We start from the raw sequence: 12,503 nt of genomic DNA on the forward strand, positions 1-12,503 counted from the left end.
GCCAATATTGAAATGTGGCCAAGAATTTTGAATTTTGCTTAATAGGATATGCCCAGATGTCGTACGTAGAGTCATCAATGAATGTAATGAAATACTTTGCACTACCTAACAACTTGCAGGGCATGGGACCACATACATCTGAATGAACAAGAGCCAAAGGCTCACCCATGCATGTCATACCATACTTTTTATGCGTATTATGTGTCTATCTGCCATATAAACAATGATCATAAGACTCAAAGCGCTTATAGTCAAGGGGCGAAATATATTGTAAACAAGTAAGCATTTTCATTCCTTTCAAGGATATATGCCCAAGGTGATGATACCAAAGAGATACATGTGGAGCTGCATCCACTACCAAAATATGGTCAACTGACAGATATAAGCAAGGGGTAGAGAGTATTGGACTTAGCACCATGTCCAATGATAACATTCCCATGGGTAATCTTCCATGAGGAATCATCAAAAGAAACTACATAACCTACATCATCCAAAGTTGCAAATTTTTTCCATAGTTTCCATGCGTACTACCCATCAGAGACAACATTATAGAACACCTGCTTAGAGAGGGATACTATGATGGTGGACTTACATAGCTCATCTAATTCAGCCCAATCCTTTGTATCAATAAGTTTGGCTTGACACCCTTATGTTTCAAAGGCCTAACCTGCATTTTCTACACTAAAACTTGCCAGATTTGGGCCTTTCAGTAGTAGCTATAGTTGGTGCCATCCAACTTGTCAATATTAAAGATAGCACTATCACTCGAGCCACTATCCATAATCAAGGCAAACAAGTACACAAATTGTCAAAGCATGATGCTATAATTACTGTAAACAGCCCTAAAACCATTGCTAAATCATGCTGAAAACAAGGGGTACTGACCAAGTAATGAAATGTCCACAAACTCAATGTAAAGAACTATCAAATGAAGGTGACTGCTTGCATAAGTAGTGCACTAAACTACAATTATAGCATGTTGAAGATGAGGTACATTAGAAAGAAATCAATGTGAAACACGGGGAATCATTGATATAAGATAAGCTGCAATTGCCAGGGAATAGCTCAAACTAGCAGTGAGTGAAGATGCGACTAGCATCAAAAACTGTCAAAGGATCAGTGCATCAGACTGAGATACATCCCATAGGCATAACCATCATGCATAGAGTGGGTCTAACAAAACTCAAAACATCATGTGGAAGGCATCCATACATCCAAGATCCAAGTAGCATATATCCAAGAGCATCCGACCCAAGTAACTTGCAAAGCACTTACTGGAGCATCAAATAACCATACATATAGTGAATGACAACCAGTGTCAAGATATAGAGCTCCAATCTTAGCTCAAAAGTAATCCTGGAGCATAACCAAGCATGTAACATGAACCATAAACATCACTACATCACCCTGAATAATCGATAAGCACCTGAGAGCAATATGCATATGCTTTCAATGATAAAATATCATTCAGTCGTGCTTATTACAACAGTAAAAAGCCTTTGTAAAACTGAGCAAAAGAGTGCTCAAATCAGTCCCATAACATTCCAATATATTGGCATAACATCCCTAGATGATCGGGAATCAAATAGACATCCTGGGAAGCATAAGTGACCTCCAGATAATGAATGAAGTACTATCCATAAGCAGTATACAACAAAGCATTGTGAATACATAGTCAAGAACTGAAATGGAAAGGTTCAAATCCAACTCCAGGAGCTAGTAACCAGTGATGGGGTGCCAAAGAGTGAATGCCTAAGTGTTAGCCAAGGAGTAAAGAGCCAAACAGGAGCCAGGAGAAGTGCCACATGAGGTAGAAAGAGGGAAAAGGATAGCATGCAGAAACACACTGCTTGCAGCCCCTCTTGCTGGATCTACTACTACCCACAATGGAGCCCAAAGCAATGATGATTGGGGCCAGGGGAAGGCTTGAAGCAACCCTCAACAGGTCTGCCTATCATTGGGAAGAAGAGGAGCACTAAATCATACCTTGAGGTGAAGAATCCATGGCTGCCATAGAAACTGCGAGCTGAAGAATTTCTCCACAAGCTAAAGCAATGTCGGGTTAAGCTCCTCAATGCCGGTGCAATGGCTCTAATACCAATTGAAGGGAGGCGAGCCGCCCTGAAGTGGAAGTACGAAGCGAAAGCAAGAGCTATGGTGGAGAGAGAGAGAGAGAGAGGATGTGGGAACTCTAATAGTTACAATGTGTGACCGCCCTTTCCTTAATTCAAATGTCATTGAAAGAATAAAGAATGAAGTGACAATGATGGGTGCTCGCCACTTGTAGTATACATGTGCATGGGTATTGTGAGTGTAACTAATACACGAGCGGCTAGGCATAGATGCCTTTACCCCCATCACTTATCACTTATCATATTTGCTTAGTTAGACCTACCTGTGGCTACCATAGTTATAGTGCTTGTTGATTAGTATAGACAGTCATGAATTATTTGACTTAGTAGGATACTTTTCTTTATGTTGTATCTTATCTCTACTTTGCGTACATTGTATTGTGTGAGCAAGAAATCAAAAAAACATGCAAGAAAACGTTTTGGCCACGATTGCTCTAGTTATGTTCTTGAGTGAGCTTCTTCTTGCATGTATTGCGTGTATTCAACATTGTAGTGAATACCCAAGTATATAAAGCCGACCTGCTTTGGGGCAGGTAAGTTTGAGAGAAGGTGAGAGTAGCTGTAAGATGCAGTGGTCTTTATAAAAGTGAGCAGTGAGAGAGGATTGATAAGTGAGCTCACTGATACTTAATAGATTTTTCTTGAGATTGGGAACATAATAGACTCTGTGTACCTTGATTATGTGATTTGAGGGAAGCTCCACTTGAATTGTGCCGTAGCCTTGAGCTTCTTGAATGGTATTGTCCCCCATGGCAACACGGAGTGGAGTAGAGATCTCTTTGAAGTTGACTAACCATTCCTTGTGAAAAGTCATATGATGAGTAGCTCCAGAATCTAGAAACCATGTATATTCTTCTATGGAGTTTGATGAAGGGGCCCAAACACTTGTGGCTAGGCTTATGATTGTTTTTGGTTCCTCTTCTATGTCATAATTGCCGATGCTAACAAAGTGAGCCTGACCTTTTGATTGATATTTGTTGAATCTATTTTTTGATGACAATCCTTTTCAATATGACCTTGCCTTTTGCAAGCATTACATATGAGATGATAATGAGGGTTTCTTGTTAAGGATAGGGATTGAGAAGACTGGTAAGAGTTGGGCTTATGTTGAGGATTACCAAGAATCCCTTTGAAGTTAGATTGAGAAGAAAACTTAGGCTTTTGTTGAAAGTGTTGAGCTCTTTTGTGAAATTTTTTTGGGTTGTAAGCAGTTACAGCTAGGGCCTTGGATTCTTGATTTGAAGAAGTAGAAAGGGTATCTCTCATGACTTGCTCTTGCTTGATTCGATTAATCAGTTGGCTGAAGCTTGAGTTTATTAGTAGAGGTTTGAATAGTAATAAAGGCTCTCCAAGATAGAGGTAAGGAAGAGAGTAGAAACATGGCTTGTAGCTCTTCTGAGATGACTAAACCAGATACTATGGTTTCATCTAGCAAAGATTGCTACTGTTCTAAAAACTTAGTGGCAGATTGATTTTCATGCATAGTGGCAGTATATAGTTTTATAAACATGGTCATTTGATAAGCAATATCTATGTGTTCATATGTATTGTTGAAGAATTCCCAAATACCTTTTGCAGTGGGTATTGTTCTTACTAGTTGTACTTGTCGATCTCCACAATGGACAAGTATTTCCATTCTCGTAGCTACATCTCTTTGCATCCAATCTTCCTTGTTTGCTCCTTCTTGTTCATGGCAATCTTCCATGCCATTGATAATATTCCATAGATTTGCTTGAGATAGGTAAAGTTCCATCCTTAGCTTTCACACTTGATAGTTACTGCCATTGAGTTTGTCGATCTTGATGTGTCTGTTGTAGGAGGTATGCTCATTGACGAGAGCCATTGGAAGAATGAGAGTAAAGGAGGACGAGTAGTTTGTGAATTTGAGGAGAGTATGATAAGCTAGAAAGATAGGACCTGGTGCTCTGATACCATGTAGTGAAGACCAGGAACTTGAAGATAAGAGGATAATATGCACAATAAGAGATAGAGATAGAGTCAATATAGAAAAGGTAGTGAACTGCAGTTGAGCATTTTATTGCTAGTGGTTGTATATATACAAGGTACATTAAATGAGGTAGGCGAGATTTATATCTAAATAGCTGAGATATTTACAAAGTGGATATCTATGAGATCCTTTTGTCCACATACTGACTTGTCCTTATCTTATCCAAACTTTTATCCTTATCCACGACTTTATCTTAACAAACACAGTGGCTCAAGCAAGTCCCCTCACCACATGATTCATGACATTTAATGTCCTTCTAAATGTGCTTAGTCACTCTTTAATGAGACATGTGCCTAGCTATGATAAAGGTAGTCCATATTGGTTAGATTTATGTGAAATGCCACCTTGCAAAATTTTAAATTGAAGGTATTTGTATGGATACTCAAAAACAATAGTCACCAAAAGTTGTTTGGAAAGAAAACCTTAGACTTTTAAGGAAGAAAGTATTCTTAATCTTAAGTTGGAGTCTCATTTTAGTTCAAACTTCTAGTGTGGTAGGAAAAACCTGCAAAATATAAATGGAAACCCAAATTATCAAGATCAAAGGAAACTGAAGACAACCAAGCACAACATAGAGAGTCGCACTTAAGGGAATTAGGTTTTTGCATATATGCTCTCTTAAGGACCGCCTCTCCATATGGGAAGATAGGTTTAAGCTCTTGATTTTATACGAAAGTGGAGTGTGATTCACTTGGAAACCTCTTTCACTTTCGTATAATTTCTCCCTTTTTTGAAATACAATTCATTCGTTTCCTTTAAAACAACTAGAGGATTTTCTATTGGCTTGTAAATGTGTTTTCCACGAAGAGTGGTTGTAAGGTCACAACTTGTAAGAGAAGAAAGAGCATTGATATTTTGAGGCCTAGTGCCCGGGTGCTTAGGACAGTGATAACGATTGCCTTTACTTGCTAGTTTCTGCATTTAATAATTCTTCGCAACTCCCTCTTGCACAACATCTTTCATCAACCTTTAGCGGTCTCTGGAACAAGCATCCTTTAAGCTGTCTTGTATTCTAACCATGGCTAGCGGGTAAGCTCTGTGTGTGTGTGTTTTCCTGTTGTCTGTGTGTGTCTGACGAGATTACTTACTCCTCATAGAAACTAGATAAAAGTTCCAGTAACGTTGATGAATCTGTTGCAGACATCCATGATGAGATTACTTACTCCTCGTGATGGAAACTAGGAGAAATGTTCCCGTAAAGTTGATGTTTGTGTTCCAGAAATTCATGATGAGATTACTTGCTCCTCATGGGAACTAGGAGAAACGTTCCTGTAAATTTGATGAATCTATTGCAGAAATTCATGATGAGATTACTTACGCTTCATGGAAACTAGGAGAAATGTTCAAGTAAAGCTAATGAATCTGTTGCAGAAATCCATTCATGGCAATATCTTTTCTGTAGCACAGCGTGATTTATTCAAACGATTGATCCCGTTTCCCTTCATCAAGACTGTAATTAGATTTGGAGCAAAGGTCGTTTGAATGCTTCAATTATTGAAATCGTTTTACTTGATATCAGAGCTCAACCAGCTTTACCTGTCTTGGATTCGAAGTCTGAGCCACCGGCTCTTTTCGATGGAACACCCAGGCAAGTTCCAACTTCAAATTTTGTTGTAGATACCGCTAAAGGAAAAATACATTGCTGACCAAGTCTGCTGCATACTCAGCAAATTGTCCTTTTTGTGTATTGAAAAAACAGACTGTACATCAGTTTAACCTGTCCATATGCTCAAAGGGTTTGGATTGCAAGGAATTTCAAGGTGCATGGACAGCTCTCATCTTAACGCCTGAGGCTTGTCTGTTGTTTAAGATTATGCTCCCTCCTGTGAAACAGTTTTTACAATTTCGCTGTCTTAACAGTGTCTACAAGTGGTGTAACACCCAAGATTAGAAGGTTGCTGTCCATATGTTTCATCACTGCCGTAACACATTATTGCATATGCAGGGTCTAGACAATGTTGAGCTTGTTCCAATCAACCTTGCAGACAAGCCTAAGTGGTATCTTGAGAAGGTCTACCCGCCAGGGAAGGTAGGCCATTATCTTTTGCCGAAATCATTGTACAAATGTTTGAAACTCTAGAAAAACATTTCCCTTCATGTATGTGTGTAAATTCAATGCCTTTGCACAGGCACCTAAGTGTGTGTGTGCATCCATGGCTACAAGTGTAAATCCCAACGTTAATTTGATGCTTCATCAGGTCCCATCATTGGAGCACAATGGTGAAGTCAAAGGAGAAAGCTTGGACTTGCTTGAATATATTGACAAGAAATTTGAAGGACCTTCACTTTTTCCTCAGGTATGATGCCTTACCTTGGGATCTTTAATGTTGCCTAATTTGATCTGTTATTGTCTTATTGACTACAGCCAGGATCATAAACTTTCCATCTCTTTATGGTTCATTTACCATACTTTTCGACCTACTGTGTAGGACAATGTATGAAATGCACGCATAAAACTGGGAAAGGGAGCAAGCTGTTTTTAAAATTAAATAGTATGGATTCAGATTGTTTGGAGTAAATTATGCTGTAATAATTTGCGGCAATTGTTCTCAGTGAATTTCTCACCTTTGAAGCTCACTGCTATTCAGAAGAATATATTTTGGGATTTTGTGTAGTGGTATATTTATTTTAGAGGTTCTATGCTGTCTTCAATGAGGGGTAAAGTAACCTAGGTGGAAGACTGATGGGCATTAGAGGTGGGTGTTTATTGACAGTAGTGCTACATTTGGAAACTATTTTATCTCTACCAGAAATCAGGCCACTTAAACTGTACTTTAGTTTAAATAGATGAAGCTAGAGAGAGTACGGTGAATTACCTGGGGCAAGATTGATAATTCTCACTAATCATGTGAAGGGCTGTGCTACTATTAACCTATACTTAGTATATTTCTGTTAAATTAGATGAAGCTAGAGAGAATATAATGAATTACAGGGGACACGAAAGATGGATGTTTCCCACAAATTATGTAAAGGACTGTGCTCCTAATTGACCTATCCATTGAAGTGAACTGGTGTACTTTGAGAAAACTGGACTGTTTCTCACATGTAGTTAAATTGATGATATTGGACTGCCCATTTAAGTAAGCCAAAGGCTTGGCTATGACCGATGCTTCAAGGAAATTGGTGGATCAAGACTAAAGACTGTAATACAGCACCATGGCATGTGACGTAGAACTAAATGCACCTTTTAAAGCTCTGCATAAAGGACTGTGCTACTCCTAACCCACTCCCATGAAATGGACTGGTCTTTATTGAGAACACTGCATTGTTTCTCATAAATAGCTAAACTGAGGATATTGGACTGGCCGCTCCTTACAAGGAATTGCATGAATCAACATGAAGTTTTAGATTGGTGTACTGCAACTGTGAGGTAACATACAACTAAGGACATCATCTTTTTGTTGTCACTACGTAAATGTGCAAGGAAATATGTATGGGTCTGAAAGCTGACCTGCATCATGAGCTGAGACTCCAGAGATTGGAAAAAGATTTCTTCCTGTAATCAGGATGTGCTTTTCTCACCTTAACGTAAAGTTCTTGTGTTTCTACTGGCTATATATTTCCTTTTAGTTCTATCAAAAGTTGGCTAAGTTTGATTAACAGCACTACATATCTGTAACAGAACCCCTGCTAAGACTATTTCAGCAGTCAACTGTCATGTCTGGCTATTTGGTCATTTCCTGGTGTCCAATTGGTCACTGCATGTCAGAAGCCACATCTGGGCTGCCATGTCAACACCCAGTCACACTTGAGATGTTGCCATAAATAGTACTTGAGTCTGGAGAGAGCCTCTCCTGATAGGGGTGGTTGCAAAATGAGCTACCAAATGCATACTGCACAGCAGTCCACAAATTAACACACAAGCTTTTGCAACAGAATCACTTCCAATTCACCTTGCTTTTCACCATCTGCAGGGTTGATGGATATGCTGATTTTGTAGCAGTGTAGAAAATGACATGTACCAGATGGCTCAATTGCACCAGTTTCTCTCTAAATATACATTCAATGCCTCTGATTGGAGTTACTTTGACAAAACCTTCACGAGAGAAACATGTCCTTACAAAACCCAGAATCTCCCGTTGTACACTTTTCCCAGATAACAGAATTTCCTGGATTCTGGGAGTTAACTTGATCATACTTTTTAAGTTCATCAGTCACAACAGTGCCGAAACATTGTGTACATTAACAAACAATTCACTTCCTTGATACAGGATGATTGCATGCTAGATTCAGAATACTTAAGCATGCATCATAGTTAATGCGGCTTATGCATCTAAGTCTTGGACCATACTATCTAGCATGTGAAACTTGCTCACACTTCTAATGTATTAGTCTTCATTGTACATATTCATGTTCTGTAATTGATCCTTAACTTGTTTTGAGATATATGAGTGGAAGTTGCAGTGTTTACTTAGGCGCAGTCAATCTTTTGCACCATTGTCTTGCTAATCTTTTCACCTGTGGAATTTTTCTTTCTTCATAAGAGGCTCATTTTATGGATACATTTTTGAGAACCATTAACTTTCACCTTGTAAGGAAAATGATCATAAAGGGGGATGTGTTTCTTAAGTGCATAAGATAATTGTTTCACTTTTTGGACTGAAAGTGTATGCTAATTAGTAGTGCTGAAGTACTTTTTGAGAATTAGCAGAGAGGATCTGGAAATTATCTTGGGTTCTGCAGGACTCTGTGAAAGAAGCAGCAGCAAAAGACCTTTTGAAGTACACAGATGAGTTCAACAAGCAACTTTTCACTGCCTTCAAAAACAAGGACGCTTCCAAGGAAGAAGCTAAGAAGATGCTTGGTATGTAATATATGTGTGTTGACTTCATTGCTCTGAGTTATGAAGACAAAATATATCACTGAACCACATAATGCAACAGCATGAATCAATTTTCAAAAATTTTAAAAGCTAGGTCCGTGAGTATGATTTGTAGTCATGGTATGAAGATTACTCCACCAATCCTGCAAAGTTCACATTAATTTTGTTTGCATTCACATACTCATGGCCTCATTGAATGCATTGCAACATGTCAATGTCTTGCCTTGTGGCAGGCCCAGCCCTGGATCATTTGGAAACTGCACTTGGAAAGTTCAGTGATGAGGGGCCCTTTTTCCTTGGCCCAATCACTGCAGTAAGACTTGTTTTAAACCCAATAAAACTGGAGGTTTTCTTAGCAGTTCATGTGCACTAAGATAATCACTCGATATGACAACCATGCAGGTGGATTTTGCTTATGCTCCTTTTGTCGAAAGATTTCAGTACCTGAGCAAAGATTTATTGGATTATGATATTTATGAAGGCAGACCTCGTCTTTCAAAATGGGCTGAGGTAGGTTACTTTGTTGTGCACGGCTGCATATACTGTCATAATGTCAGAAATATCTGTATTGTTGTTGAACTTGGCTGTCATTTCGTGCTAGGAGTTGAACAAATTGGATGCTTACACAAGCACGAAAGCTGACCCGAAAGAGCTTGTTAAACGTTACAAGGCAATGTTGGTACGTCCTGATGGACTGTCTTGACAACTAGGCCGTAGGTTTCGATTACTTTTTGGAGTAATGCAAGTTCTAACACCCCTGGTGTTGATACAGGGGAGACTCTGAGTAACACTCCTAATGTTGGAGCAAGACCCTGTACCAGGACATTTCTGAATAACACACGCTTGACATGAGGGCGAGAAACTGCACACAGGACAGTTTCGATGTCATATTTTCGTTGAGGAAGAGGAGAGTTGCAAAGACAGGAAAATGTTCATATTCACTAGCATGTTTGAAGTGTACTGGCAATGGCAAAGTTTTTGTAGTAATATACATACTGCTTCTGGTAGGTTTAGGCTCTTCTTATGAGAATATTAAGTCTGCAGGTAAGGCTAGAAAGGACTGAAGATGCAATGGTGTCAACGAGTGATTTTACTTTAAAAAAAATCAAAAGGTTGGAAACAAAGGTAGTGTGTTGTGCTATATCTCACTATTCATATCAGTTTTGGCCTGCCTCAGCTCTTGGTGTTGAGTGAAATAGCCTTTTCACCAGCAAAAGCTATACTCTCGAATTTCTTTGCTCTTCTGGACTTCTCTGATTCGTTTGTATTACTTTTCCTTCACCTTTTGATTAATGCATGGTTTAGTAGAATGCTGTGTTGATTTTTCACTTCCGTTATTTCTTTGTGAGAAAGTAGGGCTGCAAATGATTGGAAAATGGTATGGTGCCTTGTCTGTTTTGTATTATTTTTCCCTCATCTTTTGCATACCTTGGCAAATTGCTGTGGTGATTTTTCATTTTCATTTTTTCTTCGTGAGAAAGTAGGACTTTAAATGATTGGAAAATGCTGCACAGCTTGAACATTTGCCACAAGAATGCTCTCTTTGCTTATTAGTTCCCTTTTTCTTTGCATTGAGCATGTTAAGCTCTACCTTATTTAAGCCATTTATCGACAGCAATTTTGATTATCTTTAAGGCAATCATTGACACAATTTAACCTTTCTAGATACACCATGAAATTTCATTTGGACACAAGTATTCGAACTATTAACTTGCAAGTATTGTCTTTGGTCATGAGGTTGTGAAATTTTAACTTTTTCTTTGGGGGACAACTAAGGAAATTTGATTTTTCTCTCCTAGTCTTCTGTCTTCCATACTTGGTTTATGACCCCTTAGTCAAGGATTTGTTGTTGCCAACTTCTCCGAGGAAAGGATTGTATGACTACCTTGGGATGTGTGCATGCATGCCTTGTTCATCTATGAAGGTTTGTTGTAATTTAGTGGTGTTGTTGGTCCTAGGCCTATAATTTGGCTTCCCTTGGCTCTCAAACCAAGGGGTAAATTGAGGATAGGATTGTCGGTTGTAGAAATGCAGTGCTCCAAATTTGTTCTTGAGATCGGGCCTTGATTTATTGGAATCAAGGATAGGGTCTTGACTTATTAGAATCAAGGTAGATTTTAGTTGATGGATCTTTTAAGATCTTCTAGTTTAAGAGAAATTTGCTTGTTATCTTATTAAGAATTAGGGGTTTAAGCAATCATGTTGGCAAGTAGTGACGAATCTTGTATGATAATGTTGTCTAGTCGAGAAGTTAGAAGGTAATGGAAAGAGTGATGCACATGATAATGGATTTATTATGGGTAGCAAGTTGAAATGTAATAGTAGTGGAGACTTTATCTTGGCTCACTAAGGACTTATGAATCACTAAATTTATGCAATCATTTATGACAAGCAACAAGGATAAAAATGGGGAAATACTTGATCTTTTAGGATAGGATGTAACTTGGAAGTTGGAAGTGGCATAGCTTTGGAGTGCACCAAATGCAATCAAAAGAACATATGCAAATGTTTGTGTTGGAATACAGAATAGTTGAAGTGCATACTCTATGCCTTTGGAACAACAAGCTATGTTTTAACATTTGGGACACCCAAGATACTTTGGTGGCGATTTAACTTTTCATGATGTGGTTGGGCATGGTATTGGTTCTTTTGGAATGCATGGTACAGATGTATTTGATTCTTAGCTAGGACTACAAGGGGTGCTTGGATAGATGCATTTTGGTATAGCAAATGGTATGTAAAATTCTATGTGTAGTCACATCCGCATGGCATCTAGTATACAACTCGGGATTTTCAATAATGTTTATGGAGTTCGTGGTATGCTTGGTACTTTAGGAAGTTGGTTTGGTCCACATAATGCTATGTTTGATGCAAGTCAAAGTAGTATAGCAATAATGTACCATTTTTGTAGCCACTTGTTTATGATACTTTGGCACAAAGTGCAAAGCTACACATTTTAAGGAGGGATGCAAATAATTAAACTTTGATCCTTCTAGTGGTACTTGGGATAAGTTGAAGGCATTGACATTCATTCAATAGTTTGATACTACTTATTTTGAGTGTAACTTAACTAAGTAATCTAAAGTGCATAAGATCACAACTTTTCTTAAAGACAATGTCTTGTAGTGGTGGACTTCTCTTTCCACTCATTGGGTTCTAGTTTAAGCTAGTGTTTGCCTTAACTTGGTTAACAAGCACTTTTGAGGTGGGTGTTATGATTGCTTGGCATAAATTGGATGCTTCAAAGTGTGCCACTTTAGAAGACTATAACAATTGTTGGAAATAATTGTTGCTAGTCACTTCATATAGATCAGTTTCTCATTTTGAGTAGATTGAGAAGTATTGCTATGGTTACAAAAGAAATCATATAGTTTTGCATATTAGCTAATAGAAACAATTGTTGCTCCATGTTAGGTCTTGTAGCCTTAAAGAATGCTAAGGGTGATTCAAAGAAAAAGACAAAAAGATCTAAGAAACTTGGTAAGGCATCGTTTGCTTGCTAAAAGAGAAGTGACTTGGCCACTTTGACCTCGGAAAGGTG

The 12,503-nt window shown here is 38.5% G+C and overlaps 1 protein-coding gene across 1 annotated transcript; it reads left to right on the forward strand.

The window, feature by feature from the left end:
- The first annotated feature begins 4,991 nt into the window (after window positions 1-4,991).
- Window positions 4,992-10,232, forward strand: LOC148016628 (glutathione S-transferase L3-like). Its single transcript, XM_087663978.1, has 10 exons — window positions 4,992-5,169; window positions 5,660-5,728; window positions 5,840-5,900; window positions 6,086-6,169; window positions 6,339-6,437; window positions 8,824-8,944; window positions 9,196-9,275; window positions 9,365-9,472; window positions 9,564-9,641; window positions 9,735-10,232. Exons 1-10 carry the CDS (start codon window positions 5,159-5,161, stop codon window positions 9,744-9,746), a joined length of 723 nt encoding a protein of 240 aa, XP_087520104.1. The 5' UTR covers window positions 4,992-5,158; the 3' UTR covers window positions 9,747-10,232.
- The last annotated feature ends 2,271 nt before the right edge of the window (window positions 10,233-12,503 follow it).

Source organism: Lygodium microphyllum, chromosome 23, assembly GCF_053477565.2.
Source record: "Lygodium microphyllum isolate KBCC chromosome 23, Lygodium_microphyllum_v1.1.10, whole genome shotgun sequence".
NCBI classification, from domain to species: domain Eukaryota; kingdom Viridiplantae; phylum Streptophyta; class Polypodiopsida; order Schizaeales; family Lygodiaceae; genus Lygodium; species Lygodium microphyllum.

What these genes read in the sequence shown, in the direction of transcription:
- LOC148016628 (XM_087663978.1), top strand. An exon ending in CTTTTCGATGGAACACCCAG is followed by an intron (nt 5,729 to 5,839) that starts GCAAGTTCCAAC and finishes TTGAAAAAACAG; the next exon opens with ACTGTACATCAGTTTAACCT. An exon ending in TCCTTGGCCCAATCACTGCA is followed by an intron (nt 9,276 to 9,364) that starts GTAAGACTTGTT and finishes ACAACCATGCAG; the next exon opens with GTGGATTTTGCTTATGCTCC.